At 47.3% G+C, this 18,481-nt stretch overlaps 1 protein-coding gene across 1 annotated transcript in view; it reads right to left on the reverse strand.

The window, feature by feature from the left end:
* LOC310964406 (GRB2-associated-binding protein 1-like) overlaps positions 1-3,239 on the reverse strand; it is a 19,626-nt gene extending 16,387 nt beyond the window's left edge. Inside the window, exon 1 of the mRNA XM_083937524.1 lies at positions 2,931-3,239. Within this exon, the coding sequence (XP_083793650.1) occupies positions 2,931-3,005 (75 nt within the window). The 5' untranslated portion in view covers positions 3,006-3,239. The remainder of the gene's footprint in view (positions 1-2,930) is intronic.
* Between the last annotated feature and the right edge of the window lie 15,242 nt (positions 3,240-18,481).

Raw genomic sequence — 18,481 nt, forward strand, 5'->3', positions numbered from 1 at the left:
GGAGAGAAAGAAGGAAAGATGAAGGGAAAATATGTAGCGGAGAGATGAGATTAGCTCAACTCACTGGCAAGGCATGCCAGATATGCAGTGTGTGTGTGTGTGTGTGTGTGTGTGTGTGTGTGTGTGTGTGTGTGTGTGTGTGTGTGTGAGTGTGTGTGTGTGTGTGTGAATAACCGCCTAAGCTGCTTCTTTACTGGAAAGCGAGCCGTGCAGCCGTTGGGACAAACGGTCTTTGAATAGTTGAAGATTTGACTTTTTCTGCACTATTTCCTTTCAAAATAAGACGCTCTATCCTTTCAAAATAAGACAATCTATCCGTCTATCTTTTCTACAACAAATAGACCTGCTCCAACCGTAAAAAACACACACACACACACACACACACACACACACACACAGGAAGGGAAAGTAAATGAATGAAAGAGAAAGGGACGGAGAGAAAGAAGGAAAGATGAAGGGAAAATATGTAGCGGAGAGATGAGATTAGCTCAACTCACTGGCAAGGCATGCCAGATATGCAGTGTGTGTGTGTGTGTATGTGTGTGTGTGTGTGTGTGTGTGTGTGTGTGTGTGTGTGTGTGTGTGAGTGTGTGTGTGTGTGTGTGTGTGAATAACCGCCTAAGCTGCTTCTTTACTGGAAAGCGAGCCGTGCAGCCGTTGGGACAAACGGTCTTTGAATAGTTGAAGATTTGACTTTTTCTGCACTATTTCCTTTCAAAATAAGACGCTCTATCCTTTCAAAATAAGACAATCTATCCGTCTATCTTTTCTACAACAAATAGACCTGCTCCAACCGTAAAAACCCTGATAATGCAGCTCCGGCTTCCTTCTCTGATCACGTCCAGATCATTAAAGTCCTTCATCTGGTTCAAACAGAGAGTTAAAAACCACCGAGATCTAAAAGGTGTTTGGTTAAAAATGTGTCTTTAAAAAGTGGATCTAGTCGTTTTTATACATTCCAGTGCTGAAACATGTCGTGGTTTACGTCACTCACTCGAACCACGTACACGGGAGAACCCCTCACGCGGCCCGGCCGTCAGATTTGGGATTTGAAAGCCGCAAAGCACCTTAACATATTTGTAGTTGAGCCAGTTAGAAACAGCTGTTCCCCGTGGCGACGGCTCACAAAATAAAAGACCCTTTGGTGTAAAACAACTCTTAAATGATTCAATATCCCCCGAACGGTGTCGAAATAACCGAAATAAAGGTTGTTTGTGTTGAAGTTACACAAAAAAACCCGACAAAGATCAGAGTGAGCGCAGCGATTGATGTAGAAAACATTATGAATTAGTGTATTGATCAATCAATATATCTGTTTTTGCTACTACTAGCTTACATGCTAGCTAGCATTTTGGGTTTAGACGTATGAAGTTGGACGGTCGAGGTTAAGAATCGATCTTGAATGGTTTAGCTAAGTCATCGGGAAGAGCGAGAGTCAAAGTCTTTGTTCGGGTTTTCATCTTTACGTCTCTTAAACTAAGTCAACGTTCATTTTTTGGTTTCACGCGGGACATGAACAGCGCTCTGCTGGGTGAAAGTTGTGTTTCTTTGACCCATCCATACCCCGCGACCTCCTGGACGTGTCAAGACGGTTCAAGGGCAGTGCCAGACTTTTGCGAATCTTGGGTTTCCAATCGAGACACGCCCCCCTACGCAGACTCATCTCAGTGCACTGCGGTCGTGGAGTTGAGCGCCCCGATGCGTCGGTGATCTTGCCAGACTCTTGCGAATCTAGGGTTTCCAAGAAGAGCGAGAGTTAAAGTCTTTGTTCGGGTTTTCATCTCTACGTCTCTTAAACTAAGTCAACGTTAATTTTTGGTTTCACGCGGGACATGAACAGCGCTCTGCTGGGTGAAAGTCTTGCGTTTCTTTAACCCGTCCTTACCCCACGACCTCCTGGACGTGTCGAGACGGTTCGAGGGCAGTGCCAGACTTTTGCGAATCTTGGGTTTCCAATCGAGACACGACCCCCTATGCAGACTCATCTCAGGGCGCTGCGGTCGTGGAGTTGAACGCCCGGTGCGTCGGTGATCTTGCCGGACTTTTGCGAATCTTGGGTTTCTAAGAAGAGCGAGAGTCAAAGTCTTTGTTTGGGTTTTCATCTCCACGTTACTTAAACTAAACTAAACTAAGTCAACATTCATTTTTGGTTTCACGTGGGACATGAACAGCGCTCTCCTGGGTGAAAGTCTTGCGTTTCCTCAACCCGTCCTTACCCCGCGACCTCCTGGACGTGTCAAGACGGTTCAAGGGCAATGCCAGACTTTTGCGAATCTTGGGTTTTCATCGAGACACGACCGGCCCTGCTCCCTACACAGACTCACTACCTCATCTCAGTGCTCTGCAGTCCAGGAGTTGAAAGCCCGGCGCCGAGGACCAAGCTGCCGTGTTTGAGGAGTCGGGAAGGAAAGTTGAGACTACTTCCAGTCCAGTGGACGCAGAAGACAGCTGCTGCAGGTTACTTGTACTTATAAAGCGCTTTTCTAGTCTTCTGACGACTCAAGGCGCATTCACACTACTTGTCACATTCACACACACATTCACACTGATGGCGTTGGACATCTACAGACGATCTAATCTGACCATTCACACCACATTCACACACCCATGTGCAACACGGGGAGCAATTCAGGGTTCAGTGTCTTGCCCAAGGACACGTTTACATGTGGACTGGGGGAGCTGGGGATCGAACCGCCAATCTCTCGAATGGAGGACGATCCACTCTACCTCTGAGCCACTGAGCCATAGTCGCCAAATAGTAATGAAAGGCAGAGCTAATCTTCAGGCTTATGAACTAATAACAAGGGTGTGTGTGCACAAACACTCAGTTAAAACCTTATTCTGAGGAAGGTGTGTGTGTGTGTGTGTGTGTGTGTGTGTGTATGTGTGTGTGTGTGTGTGTGTGTGTGTGTGTGAAGTGAAGGACTCACATAACGGCGCAGCTTCTTCTCTGGTGGTGACTTTCTCAGCCAGCCTTCGCACACCACCTCCCCTGCTCCGCTCATCCTGGCGCCGACAGAGGAACACCTCCAATCAGGTGTCAAGGCTCACACACTTCCAGTCAGTCAATTAGGATCCCCGAGCTGTCAATCAGACCCGACCAATCAGGCGTCAGATCAGTCAATCAGGCCTCTCCTGGTCCTCCGGCCGAGCCACAGAGTTCCCACCAGTTAGTTCAGTCAATCTATAAGTCCTCTGCTGTGGTCAATACACTTCTACCCACATGTGAAGGAGCTGCTCCTGCGTCCACGGCTGAGTGACACCTCCGTCTGAGAGGGTTTCTACTTCCCAGCAGAGTCCCTCTTCCCTCCCTCTCTCTCTCTCTCTCTCTCTCTCTCTCTCTCTCTCTCTGGTCGTGTGATAACCAAACACAATGCCTCAACTCCGACATTCCCTCTCTCCTCTCCTCCCACTTTCCACTCCTCCTCCTCCTCCTCCTCGTCCTTCCTCGCTCCTCCCCTTCTGCTCCTGCTCAGGATAACAGGAAGCTCCCCCTGTAGATGTGTGTGTGTGTGTGTGTGTGCAGCGGTGGAAGAAGTTCTCAGATATCTACATTAAAAGAGAATAGTTGGTGCAACCGTGGCTGAGACGTCCTGGTGTTTTAGACTCTGAGTGACTCAAGCTTCAGAAAGACTGGATCCTACATTTCCCACAATGCAGTTCAACACAAACAAAGACAAACACAACTCTTTGACTTCCTCTTTATAATTTAAAACTATATATATATTAAAATGGATGGACATTGTATGCTTAAGATGAATCTAGAGGTAAATGCTGACATCTGGTGGCTTTTTTCAGTGCTGCATGTTCAGTACCAGTGAGGATCATTTATACGTTTTGGCCTCAAGTCACGGACTTTCTTGCTCTTTCTGTGTCTATTAAGACGCCATTTTTTAAGAGGCATCTCGCTGCACGCCACTCTGAGGCAGGAAATGCACACACAAAGGAAAGAAATTGTGGTAACCCGAGGGTAATAATGCACGCACACTTTCAATGTAGTTCTGTGGACTTTACAGAACTTTGGCGTAGCCAGCAATCCATGTGTGCAAGTGGGGAGCAACCACAATAACAGTCCCACAGGGTGCAAAAACCGGACACAAAGGTTCCGGGGTGCAAACCTCTAATAAAGTACTGAAACAACGTTAAGGCTGTAACAGAAATCAAATTGTGCATGCACAGGTGGTGACAGAGTGGTGGCTGCAGCCAGACGCTCACGTAGTAATTTTTCCATTACTCCTCCTACAAATGTTGAGCAAACATCTCTGGACTCACCTGATTTTTGATGTTCTGTACAGTTTCTAATGTAGCTTACCCTCAACGTTTGCCTTAAATTCTGTGGGCTTATATTACAAAACACGTCATATCCATCCATCATCTTCAACCTCTTCCCCCTGTCGGGGGTCGTGGGGGCTGGAGCCGATCCCAGCTGACATCGGGCGTGAGGCGGGGTCCACCCTGGACAGGACGCCAGTCTATCACAGGACACATAGAGACAAACAGAGACAGACAACCATTCACACCTACGGGTGATTTAGAGTCATCAATGAACCGAACACCTGCACGTCTTTGGACTGTGGGAGGAAACCGGAGAACCCGGAGAAAACACACACAGACACGGGGAGAACATGCAAACTCCACGCAGAAGGGCCCCAGCTGCAAATAAGTCAAGTCTCAACTCTTGTTTAAGATATTTCTCATATGCAAATTTAAAAAAAAGCCTGATCCCACATGGGATTGTAATGCTTGAAGGTTCAGTTTTCACCGATTTGAGTCACAGTGGCAAACGTTTGGTCATAGCAGCTGTTATCCTCTAGATAGAAAGGTCATTTTGGACTTAGCACTGTCGCCTCACAGCGAGAGGGTTCCAGGTTTGAATCCCAGCTGGTGCCCTTCTGTGTGGAGTTTGCATGTTGTCCCCGTGTCTGCGTGGGTTTTCTCCGGGTTCTCCGGTTTCCTCCCACAGTCCAAAGACGTGCAGGTGTTGGGTTCATTGATGACTCTAAATCACCCGTAGGTGTGAAGGGTTGTCTGTCTCTGTTCGTCTCTATGTGTCCTGTGATAGACTGGCGTCCTGTCCAGGGTGGACCCCGCCTCACACCCAATGTCAGCTGGGATCGGCTCCAGCACCCCCCGCGACCCCGACCCCGGGATAAGCGGCAGAAGATGAATGATTTTACATTTTATGACAATTTGTCAGGCAGACGGACATTTTTTTGTCTTTTGGGATACATTGAGGGTGATATTGGACAGTAAAAAGGCAAGCTAGCTGCTAGCTTCCCCTATGTGTCAGGTTACACCATGCAAAACGTCAGGGTTATATGATCATTTATGCCGTTGCAGTACCGAAATATTTACTATTACATAATTTCGCCAGAAGCTTTTCCCCAAAAAATGTGTTTTTTGGCCCCTGAAATTAAACAGGGCCGAGTTTGGGGTGGTCACTATCAAGGTGAGATGGCCCACGGTGTAAGTTTAAGTTAGCCAAACCACGGGTGGACCTGGCTCTACAAATGATGTCATGACTTATTAACTCTGCTGGTAAAGTGCGTATTTGCATTCAACTTTAATCTGCAGGCTTTTTAGGCTAATATGTGAAGATATGAGCAGGTGCTCCGGGCTAAATCACTTTATTTGATTTGAATACAGGCATTGGTTACATTATAGGGATTTGAATGAATTCAAATTCATTAATCGAAATAGACCAAAGCAAGTAAATATGTTTACATTGGTGTATTATGAATTTGGACACGTCGGCTCAGATAATAACTCATTTGCATCCGCGAAGAAATTTCAGTCCAAAGCAACTGGACTTGGTTCTTTGTCCAGGAAGACGTTTCACCTCTCATCCAAGAGGCTTCATCAGTTCATGTACGCATCTGACCAGGACCAGGACCAGGACCAGGACCAGGCTGGGACTGGTCCAACTAACTGGTGTGGAGATCCAGGTATTTAACCTCTCACAAGGCCGATGATGTCACTGGAACCCTTTGTGCTCCAAGTGCCAACGACCATCGTTAGAGTGACAGTCGTTGGGAAGTAGGTTTGGACTTCGTTAGTGCTGGTCCAGTCCCTGCCTTGTCCTGGTCTTGGTCCTGGTCCTGGTTCTGGTCCTGGTCCAGTTGTTGTTGGGAAGTTGGTTTGGACTTCGTTAGTGCTGGTCCAGTCCAAGCCTGGTCCTGATCCTGGTCCTGGTCCTGGTCCAGTCGTTGGTGGGAAGTAGGTCTGGACTTGGTTAGTGCTCTATTGAGTCTTAACGACAGTCGTTGGAGTCACAGGAGGACGTTTGTGAACAGTCGTTCTTTGAGGTTAGATTGTTGAATGAAGGGATGAAAGGGCAGCACTGTAGACTGGAGATAAGTGGAGTCTCAGACCTCCTCCTGTGTTTAGCGATGGTTTATCTACTTTTACAGAAGCCATCTATGTATGGTGACATCATCGGCCCTGTGAGAGGTTAAATACCTGGCTCTCCACACTAGTTAGTTGGTCCAGTCACAGTCTGGTCCTGGTCCTGGTCCTGGTCCTGGTCCAGTCCCAGCCTGGTCCTGGTCCTGGTCCTGGTCAGATGTGTAAATGAACTGATGAAGCCTCTTGGATGAGAGGTGAAACGTCTTCCTGACAAATAACCAAGTCCAGTTGCTTTGGACTGAGGGCGCACTCACACTGTCGTTCTGTACCGGGCCAAAACCGTTTTTTTCAGCTAAAGCCTAGTACGTTTAAGCAGTGTGAGTGCACCCGTTCCGCGCACAACAGCCGACAGCGCCGCCCACGGCCCGCTTGAAAGAGGTGGGCTTTAGTGGAGCGGTTTGCACATGTACGAGCACGAGCGTGCGCACGTGTACGAGCACGAGGCCTACGGCAGTAGCGTTATGTCCGCCTGTTCGGACATAGAAAATAGAAGGACGGACCATGCGCGGACATTTAACAACAACAACAATGGCGGTGAAAGGTTCACGTTGGTGTGATGCGGAGGTGGAGTGTTTACTGCAGATTTGGTCGATGAAAAGATTCAAAAACAGTCGACAAGACGCACAAAAACTCCGAGGTCTACGGAAAGATTTGTAAACAAAGCCACACACATGTGAGCAATGCGTGTGACGTGTTACGGCGTGATGACGTATGGACAGCAAGAAGCATTCTCCGAGGCCCAGGCAGTGTGAGTACAAACGGGTCTGGGGCGCAGGGGGAGAGGGAGGGGGGGACAAGTACCCTAAAGCCCGGGTCGCGGTGCGGAAGGACAGTGTGAGTGCGCCCTGAAATTGCTTCGAGGAGAACGACGACCTGGACACATGGGAACATCCACCGGCTTAAATAATTTGCGAAATATCTTTGATTTGAGTTTTATTGTGAGGTGTGAGTGTTGATGTTTCAGTTGTCAGACGTAAGCAGATGTCAATACTTGGTGTGTCTGGAAAAAGGAGAACGTCAGGGGGAAAATTTACCTACAGAAATGAACCGTAGAAAAAAGTATCACAAAGTCCGGAGTGGTTAAGCAACATGCAAAAATGCAAACCCCCACCCCCAAGTCCCAGTCCTTCTTCACACCTGTTTCACACCCACACGTGTTAAAACATTTGTATGTTCGGATCAGATGTCAGATTTGAGTTGTCTCTGCAGGACGAAGTTCAGGAACCCACCCCGCTGTCATGGTGGGTGTCCTTTGTTATTGTCGTGTTTCTTCACTTCTCTATAATCGTCTTTAACTTCTGCGAAACAGTAAGTGCATCGGCAACACACACAATGGATTACCTGCAAAAGTCCTTGATTCATCTCTAAAAAGTAAATCTTGATGTCAGTGAATGTCAGAGCCGTCGGGATTAAGTGTCAATGGATCCACGCAAGTATTGTTTTCTCAAGTAAACTGTGGCTAACGTTTTGATAACAATGGTTCGGTTCATTGATGACTCTAAATCACCCGTAGGTGTGAATGGTTGTCTGTCTCTGTTCGTCTCTATGTGTCCTGTGATAGACTGGCGTCCTGTCCAGGGTGGACCCCGTCTCACGCCCGATGTCAGCTGGGATCGGCTCCAGCCCCCCGCGACCCCGACCCCGGGATAAGCGGTTGAAAATGAATGAATGAATGAAAGACTGCATCATCAGGTCGAACTGTGTGAAGTTACACATGACTGTCTGTGAGAGAATGATTGCAACTCGTTCTCTGTTGATACGTAACAAAAGAAATGCACATTTGTATTTGTCATTTACAAGTTTGACGTCCAGAGCAAAGGAAATCAGGCGACAGTAGAAGAGCGCTGATATCTGGAGGGGGAGGGCTGGGGGTGGTGGATGGTCCCAAATCAATGTTCTTGTTCCCGGAGCACGAAGCAAAGTCACAACCTTTATTGTAATTGTAACTTAACCGTCACCTTTTGTTGTCTAAACTTCACCAAATAAGTCTGGGCTGGCCAGTTATTGGTTCAATGTTTCGTCCACAAATCGTCAAATTCAATTTATTCAATTTTATTTAAAGTGTCAAATCATAACAACAGTTATCTCAGGACACTTTACGGAGTAGGTAAAGACCACACTCTGTGACTTATTTATGATTTACAGAGACCCAACAATTCCCCCGTAGAGTACGGTGGCAAAGTGTAAAAAAATCCATTTCCATAATTAAAACTAAACTAAATATAAGGGTGCACTCACACTGTGCCTCCGTCCCGTGCCCCGTGCTTTAGGGTCCTTGTCCCCCCCTCCAGGCCCGTTTGTACTCACACTACCTGGGCCTCGAAGAATGCTTCTTGCTGCCTATACGTCATCACGCCGTAACACGTCACACGCATTGATGACGTCATGGCGATGCGTGGCTTTGTTTCCAGATCTTTCCGTAGACCTCAGAGTTTTTGTGCGTCTTGTCGACTGTTTTTTAATCTTTTCATCGACCAAATCTGCAGTAAACACTCCACCTCCGCATCACACCAACGTGAACCTTTCGCCGCCATTGTTTTAAATGTCCGCGCATGGTCCCTCCTTCTTTTTTCTACGTCCCAACAGGCGCACAGGAAATGACCTCAGAGCCGCCGTAGGCCTCGTGCTCGTACACGTGGGCACGCTCGTGCTCGTACATGTGCAAACGTGCTTTACTAAAGCCCACCTCTCTCAGACGGGCCGTGGACGGCCAGCGTGCCGCAGCTTTGCGCGGAGTGGTTGCACTCACACTGGTCAAACGCACTAGGCTTGACCCGAAAAACCTGTTTTGGCGCTGTGTGGAAGGACAGTGTGAGTGCGCCCTAAGTGTCTGCCCTCTGAGTGATTTCAGGTTTTGTTGTTTCTTCCATTTCATTCTGGTATTTTCTCTTCTTAATCTACACCTCCTCGTCTCCAATCTCTCTCTTTTCTTCAGGCCTCCAACATTTCAGCCAACTCCTCTTCCTCCTCTGATGTCTCCCTTCATCTTCCTCGGTCGTTCCCTTTCTCTTGCATCGGCTCCAGAGATGCCAACATCATCTTCGGCGCCTTCACCGTCACCAGCGTCCTGCTCCTCCTCCCTCTCTGCATCACCGTCCTCTACCTTGGACACCGGCAGCGGCGGCGGCGGCCTTCAACAAGCCACTCGGACTTCCTCACCTACCAAATGGTTGTCATGGAGATAATCTATGTGTTCTCAACCATATCCTACTGTGTCGGTGTCTACCTGAAGCACCAGAGGGTGATGATGTATGCCGCCCATGTCATCTTAATCACCGCGTGTGGACAGATGTCCTTTCACGTCCTCACCTGTGTGGAGCGCTACCTGGCTGTCGTTCACCCCATCACCTTCATGCACCTGAGACAGGGCGTCGGCGTCACAATCAGAAACATCAGCATTTGGTCGGTTTGGCTGCTGAGCTGCGTGGAGTTGAGTTTTCTTGCTGGAAACGACTTTGATGTTATTGTCAACGTGTACTTTGGGCAACAGACGATCTCTGTAGTTGTCTCCTCGTTCTGCAGCCTTTCTGTGCTCATAGTTTTAAAGCGTCCAGGGCCGGGGGACAGGGACAGAGCAAGGGTTGACCAACTGAAGCAGAGGGCGTTCTACACCATCACAGCCATAATGGGAACCCTGTGGTTGAGGTTTGCGGTGAGCCTGGTTGGCACTGCGTTATTCTCCTTACCGCAGTTAAACAACAACCATCGGTGTATGGTGATTGAATCCAGTCACTGGCTCTGTCTGCTCAGCAGTCTGGTGTTACACCTGCTGTTTCTACACCGAGCAGGAAAACTACCGTGTTGTAGGAGCAACACTGGGTCAGGACAAGGATAAGCTCTACGAACAGATTCTGCTTGTGAAGGCAGAATCTGGAGGTAACAGGAAAAGTAGTGTTTAGCTAGCATGGCTTAGTTGCAATCAGATAAACAGTCAAGAAGAGTGCAGAAGACATCGTCCGTCATGCAATCATGAAAACCATCCGCTAGAGTCTGACAGAAATTGAGCTTTTCATCAGCTTTTAGGGCGCACTCACACTGTCCTTCCGCACCGGGCCAAAACCGTTTTTTCAGCTAAAGCCTAGTGCGTTTGAGCAGTGTGAGTGCAACCGCTCCACGCATAACTGCGGCCAGCTTGCCGTCCATGGCCCGTTTGGGAGAGGTGTACGAGCACGAGTGTGTGCATGTGTACGAGCACGAGGCCTACGGCGGTTCTGAGGTCATTTCCTGTGCGCCTGTTGGGACGTAGAAAAAAGAAGGAGGGACCATGCGCGGACATTTCAAACAATGGCGGTGAAAGGTTCACGTTGGTGTGATGCGGAGGTGGAGTGTTTACTGCAGATTTGGTCGATGAAAAGATTCAAAAACAGTCGACAAGACGCACAAAAACTCCGAGGTCTACGGAAAGATCTGGAAACAAAGCCACGCATCGCCATGACGTCATCAATGCGTGTGACGTGTTACGGCGTGATGACGTATAGGCAGCAAGAAGCATTCTCCGAGGCCCAGGTAGTGTGAGTACAAACGGGCCTGAGGCGCGGGGGGAGAGGGAGGGGGGGACAAGTACCCTAAAGCACGGGGCGCGGTGCGGAAGGACAGTGTGAGTGCGCCCTTAGTTACTATTTATGTGCATTTATGTGCAGATATCTGTCTCTTTACTCCATTCTCGCATCTCAAGCTGCTAACATCAATTACAGGGTGCCCCCTAAAAAATGTATACACACTTTAAATAACTGTTAAATAGGTGTTTATCAAAATTCATTTAATGTCCAAAATGTAACAGAATTGACAAGCATCCTTTTATTGTTTTGTCAGCGCCTGTTGTCAAACTGACGTCCGTCCTGGTTCACACTTGGCCGACACATCGAAGCACTTGAATAACACACATCACCCAGAAAATTCCCTTGGTATTTGCGTGCGTTCGCGTTCAATGGCTGCTCTCGGTTCAGTGACTGTTGCAGGTCTCATGGCGTAAACTTCGCCTTTAAGTTATACCCACACTCGCGACATCAAATAGGCCGTCGAGACAGTTTTTTTTGTGTACGAACTATTAACTGAGATATCCCAGAGAGTCGCTAACGTGGCTAACACTGATTAGCTCAAAATAACACCAAACCTCTGCAGTAGGAATTTCACTTTGTGTATACATGTTTTGGGGCACCCTGTAAATATGTATATACACGTTATGCAATGAACCATTGGATTCTGACTCTGCAAGTTCTAATAAGATGGACTTGAACCTTCCAAGAACGTCCAACACTGCCAACAATCTGCAACAGTGTCAGCGTAATAATGAAATGCATGCATGAGGTGAAATGTCCCAAATGTTTGCTAAGCATTCGTCCAATAACAACCTCTAATGAGGGCCTGTTGCTCTGCTCAACTGAACTAAAACACAGCTTAACCAACGCTTTCTATATAAATACCACCTGTGTGCTTATTTGCATTGATTTGAATACAGTCATTGGTTACATAAAGGGGATTTGAACCCTACATTTGCATTGGTGTATTAGGGAAATGCACACAAATGTCAGCTCGGATAAATCATTTGCAAACCCCTTTGATTTGAGGTTTGTAGTGAGCTGGTGGTGAATGATTTGCTGATCAGAGGAGTTCTGGGAATGTAAAACCTGGATGAATATGTATTTATGTGCCAGTTGTCAGACTTAAGCAGATGTCAATAAGCCTGTGAATGTTCTCATGTGTCCAGGTCGTCGTTCTCCCCAAAGCCATTTCAGTCCAAAGCAACTGGACTTGGTTCTTTGTCTGTAACCTTTTACTATCAAAAGAGCCATTTTGCCCACTTTTCCACCATAACATTTTTTGTCTGGAGCCACAGAACCTATTTGATGTCACAGCTTATAAAGGTTTATGTATAATTATATGATATATATATTAAAAAATATAATTTGAAGCATTTATAAAATTATAGAACGAAAAAAAAGAAAACTGTTGACATTTTATTCCTAATATTCCCTGTTATAAAAAAATGTTGTTTGCTAATTTCTTACCAAGTATCAAGCCAACAGGTGGGAAATCATCATTTGGACAAAGCAAATTAATGTCCACGTAGCTATTTTTGGGGGGATTTATCCATGGTTAGCATACGGACCGCGCGGGTCAAGATTAGCCACCTGCAGAGAAAGGCGCTGGGCCATAGACGTAGGATATGACGCATGTTTTAGTTTCACGTAATATTTGATTAAAAATCACTTTGAACTCCAAAGTAACAGGTGTTCCCTTTGAAAGATCGTCTACTGTGCAAATAAAACTTTGATTTGAGGTTTGCAGTGAGCTGGTGATGAATGATTTGCTGATCAGAGGAGTTCTGGGAATATAAAACCTGGATGAATGAATGTATTTATGTGCCAGTTGTCAGACGTAAGCAGATGTCAATAAGCCATGAATGTTCTCATGTGTCCAGGTCGTCTTTATCCCCAAAGCACTTTCAGTCCAAAGCAACTGGACTTGGTTCTTTGTCTAGGTAAGGGGTACGCAAGTCGGGTCCTGGAGAGCCACTGTCCTGCATGTTTTAGTTTTCTCTGCTCCAACACACCTGATTCTAATGCTCTGCTCGTTATCAAGCAGCTGAAACTCGTCACAGTTTGATTATTGTCAGACTCAGGTGTGTTAGAGTAGGGAGAAACCTGAAACATGCAGGACAGTGGCTCTCCAGGACCAGAATTGCCTTCCCCCTGGTCTAGGAAGACGTTTCACCTCTCATCCAAGAGGCTTCATCAGTTCATGTGCGCATCTGACCAGGCTGGGACTGGACCAGGACCAGGACCAGGACCAGGCTGGGACTGGTCCAATGAAGCCTCTTGGATGAGAGGTGAAACTTCTTCCTAGGCAAATAACCAAGCCATGAGAACATTCACCGGCTTATACAGTGCATTTATTTGGTAGTATAGACCAGTCTTTCTCAAATGGGGGTACTTTGGAGTACTGCAGGGGGTACATGAGACTTAAAAAAATATATAATCATTAAATAATATGACTCATGCATGGATCCTAATTCCCCATTTCATATTTAGCATTCCTTTTTTAACTGCCGTACACAAATGCGATCACGATTCATGGTTGAAACGCAGCAGTAGCAAGTGTTTTTTTGTATTTTAAAGGCTTTAAAAAGTCTTTTTTCCCTCTAACGAAACTGTTTTTGCATTGTCTTGTCTTACATTAGTGGAAAGAAGTTTGAGAACCACTGGTACAGAAAATCTCTGCTGCTTTCTTTCGACTTGTGCTCGTGTAAGTCCTGTTTCACACTTTATTTATATCAATGCACCAACTCTTGAACCTCAGCCAAGCTGGTAAAGTAAAGGTTTTTTATTCTCTAGTACTGAAAAACAACAATGACAAAAGAAAAGGTCCGGCTGATAGGAAGTGGAAACAGTTGATTGAGAGAGTCTGGGACTAGAACGGTCTGAGGACATCTGGTGGAGGGACGGGGAACTGCAAACACACGTGTGACTGGGGGAAGGGTTAAAAGTTACATATTCTCACTTTAGATCACAGTAAACTGAATTAGATTAGATCAACACCACAGTAGCCTATGATATGATGTGTTAATACTGATATTGATATTGTGATGATGTGTGAACTCAATTCAAGAACTATTAAAAAATGTATATAACCCAGTACGTGTGTCTGTTTTTGACTATTACATCATCACCAAACACCAAACCTCTGCAGTGTAAGTTGTTGGTGCTTTGTTGTGTGTGTAGGGACTCTTCTCATGCTGCTGCAGAGGTTTGCTGTTACTTTCAGCAGCATTAGTGGTTAAAAAAGACCTTTGAATGCCTTCACCGTGCTGCCCCGAGCTAATCACTGTTAGCCACGTCCGGCTGTTACACTGTAAAGTCATTAGTTATTGTCCAAATATATATATATATATTTGCAACTAACCATCTGTTTCTGAATCTGCAAAATCTAATAAGGAGATGGACTCGAACGCTCTAGGGTCGAACTACACTGTGCCTCCGTCCCGTGCCCCAGCACGTTTCACGGCTAAAGTCTGGTTCCTTTGACCAGTGTGAGTGCAACCGTACCGCGTCTAAGAGCGGCACGCTTGCCGTCCACGGCCCGTTTGGGAGAGGTGGGCTTTAGTAAAGCACGTTTGCACATGTACGAGCACGAGCGTGCGCACGTGTACGAGCTCGAGGCCTACGGCGGTTCTGAGGTCATTTCCTGTGCGCCTGTTGGGACGTAGAAAAAAGAAGGAGGGACCATGCGCGGACATTTCAAACAATGGCGGTGAAAGGTTCACGTTGGTGTGATGCGGAGGTGGAGTGTTTACTGCAGATTTGGTCGATGAAAAGATTCAAAAACAGTCGACAAGACGCACAAAAACTCAGAGGTCTACGGAAAGATCTGGAAACAAAGCCACGCATCGCCATGACGTCATCAATGCGTGTGACGTGTTACGGCGTGATGACGTATAGGCAGCAAGAAGCATTCTCCGAGGCCCAGGTAGTGTGAGTACAAACGGGCCTGGAGGGGGGGACAAGGACCCTAAAGCACGGGGCACGGGACGGAGGCACAGTGGGAGGGCGCCCTAAGAACAGTGTCATCGGAACGGTGTCATCAGAACGACCCCATAACGACCTCACATTAAAGCCTGTTTCTCTCCTCAGTTGATGATACGTGATAAATACGGCTGAAGAAAGTCCAGGTGTCGGTGAAATCACTGACTTCAGTTCAGTTGCACGTCTCGTCTCGTGTGTTGGATCTTAACGACAACGACGCAGAGCGGTTTCACCCTCTGCATCTTTCCCGTGCACATGGACAGAACATTTCCCTACGGCACGAGGAATCTAAAGAAGCGATCGTTACGCTTTGTAACATGCAAATCCTGACATGTCCTGTGCACTCGGTACATAAATAATACACACTCTAGTGACGGACACCTGTGCACAGCAGCCCAGAAACTATTCACACTGTCAAGGTTGGTACATTTAATGACTAAAATACTAGTTCTGCAGTTTAAAAGTCACCTAATACTCACTGTGTTTGATAAACGCCTCCCATATGGAGTTACACAACATCGTGTTACGGTGCAGGAGATGCTCTTTTAGTCCAAACTTTGAAAAATATAATATAAACTTGTGAACCCTCGTCACTTTTAGACTATTTAAGAGTTATTAAATGACGCTGTTTGAACCATAGAAGCCTGTGTTTGAAGACTCTTGGTGGTTTAATGCTCAGGTTGACGGATGCTGACGTACACGTTTGTTGTGCTGATATAAAGTTTATATATGAAGATTTCTGTCAAGTTTGAGAGAATAACCTTTGTTGTGGAAATGGATTTCTTCAATAGTTCTGAGAAAAAGGTCATGAAGTTCGATGATAAAGACGATATTAAAGCCCCTGAACACCCACACAGGTATTTTACGGGCCTATTGACAGCTTGACCCTAAAGCAGAGGCGGGCAGGTTAGATGCTTCAAAAATGTTTATTTTAACAAAAGGGCTCCACAAGTAAAAGCAACAAGTGGCTGGCAAGGCACGCAGGGGAACTCTAGCGCCATAAGACGCTCAGGCACGAGGCAACTCAGGGCGAACTCAGGCAACGAGGCAACTCAGGGCGAACTCAGGCAACGAGGCAACTCAGGCAACGAGGCGACTCAGGCAACGAGGCAACGAGGCGACTCAGGCAACGAGGCAACGAGGCAACGAGGCGACTCAGGCAACGAGGAGACTCAGGCAACGAGGAGACTCAGGCAACGAGGCGACTCAGGCAACGAGGCGACTCAGGGCGAACTCAGGCAACGAGGCAACGAGACGACTCAGGCAACGAGGAGACTCAGGCAACGAGACGACTCAGGCAACGAGGCGACTCAGGGCGAACTCAGGCAACGAGGCGACTCAGGGCGAACTCAGGCAACGAGGCGACTCAGGGCGAACTCAGGCAACGAGGCGACTCAGGGCGAACTCAGGCAACGAGGCGACTCAGGCAACAAGTCAACTCAGGGCGAACTCAGGCAACGAGGCAACGAGGCAACTTTAGGGCGAACTCAGGCAACGAGGTAACTCAGGGCGAACTCAGGAACTCAGGCACAATGCAGCGAGGTATGAAGAACTGAAAAGGCGCAACATCAGCTCTAGTTGGCAAGACTGCAGCAAAAAAACTCACTAGGAGAGGAAGGTCAGCTCTACCAACAAGACGTAATTATCTGGCAGGGGAGCAGGGCCAAGACCAGGTGTGTATATGTCCAGGTGGTACTGATTGAATGGCTGCAGGTGTGCCCCATCAGCCTCGTCAGCCCCGTCAGCTAAGCCCTGCAGAGGGTGAGGAACAAAGAGGCAGGGTAAAAAGACCAAGACACAGAACCCTCACACTTTAGCTGTTTAAAGGAAATGAAGTGCCCTTCCGTAAAAAGGTCAACCACACATTTAATCTCCTCCTCTGCCACTTTTAAAAAAATGGATCTTTGAGAGATGGGAAAAAATTTATGTTCGCTAGAAAAGGGAAAGTGAACTAAACTGCGACCATGTCTTTTAGCAGCCAGACATGATTGGGTTGTCCATGTTTGATGCTTTCATGTCTCATTACAGTTTTTTTTGGATTGCTTTGACCTGGTTGATGAAACTGGTGACCTCTCAGTCTTCATCATCGCTCTCTCGCTTGCAAATGAGTTAACCCGTTGTCATTGTTGTGACACACTTCCCACTGCACCCTTTTGCAATTCAGTTAACGCAGATGTCATTCAAGCAGTCCAAATCCACTGCTTTAGCTGTGGGAACCAAACAGAACACGTATGTTCCCATCTCTTAGACACTTCTTGCCCAATATGAAATCACTGAAGCACCTGTTTGACACTGCTTCACACAACTTTTCGTGCTCGTACACGTGCGCACGCTCATGCTCGTACATGTGCAAACGCACTCTACAAAAGCCTGACTCTCTCAGACGGGCCGTGGACGGCCAGCGTGCCGCAGTTATGCGCGGAGCAGTTGCACTCAAATTGGTCAAACTCACTAGGCCTAACCCTAAAAACCTGTTTTGGCCCGGTGCGGAAGGACAGTGTGAGTGCGCCCTAAGGTACCTGCCCACTTGGTTTCCACTGGTTCTGCACCGAACCGTTGTAATCAAGGATGCGTCAGAAACTGAGGGCGTTGCACAATGCACACCCCTGATGCTGACACAGTTGAACCTGCTCATGTTCGGTACCAATTTATTTCAGAACGGTTTAAAATCTGGTGCATGAATCGGAAAGGAAGCCGTTCCCTGTCGGTCAAAAAGTGCGATGAGACTTTAACTTAAAGATCATGATTGCTGTTTTCCGATCTGCAACAACCAGAGGCCAATTCAGCTGAACTTAACAATGCAGGTTTTAAACGCCCTAACTTGACCCTGGCAAAAAACAAATATATCATTCTCACCAAACATTTTCTCTTCTCTTCAGAGGCCGTACGGGATCACATGTCGGTCAACTCCTCCTTCAATGCCTTCCAGTCATTTCCTCTCCTCTCCCCGACCCCCTTCATGGACCCTCTTTGCTTCAACTCCACATCTGGTCCCCTAATCATCGCTACCCATTTCACCGTCAGCCTCCTGCTCCTCCTTCCTCTCTCTGCCAGTGTCCTCTGTGTAGGAGTCCAAAGATGGAGAAGGCAACGACCCACTTCTACGATAACAGCGACAAGCCACGCTGACATCCTTACCTACCACATGGTGGCCATGGAGATTTTCTTCCTGATGGGATGTGGCGTCTACTGCGTTGGCATTTATATGAGAGAATGGCAGGTAACAATGTCTGGGTTTTCTGCTGTTTCAACAGTGTTACCTGGACAGTCTCTCTTTCACTGCCTGACCTGCGTGGAGCACTACCTGGCTGTTGTTCACCCCATCACCTACCTGAACCTGAAGAAGACGGGTGGGGTCAGGGTCAGAAATATCAGCATTGGGAGCATTTGGCTGCTGTGTGTTGGATGGACTGGTGTAACGTATGCGTACTACCCTGACATTGCATTCGTCCCCTTTTTCTCCTTCTTCTCCGTTTGCTTGTTGGTCAGCTCCTTCTGCAGCTACTCCATTCTCCGCGCTCTCACTCGACCTTCACCAGGAGGAAGGGCTCGGG

The sequence above is a fragment of the Echiichthys vipera genome, assembly GCF_963691815.1.
Source record: "Echiichthys vipera genome assembly, chromosome: 22".
NCBI classification, from domain to species: Eukaryota; Metazoa; Chordata; class Actinopteri; order Perciformes; family Trachinidae; genus Echiichthys; species Echiichthys vipera.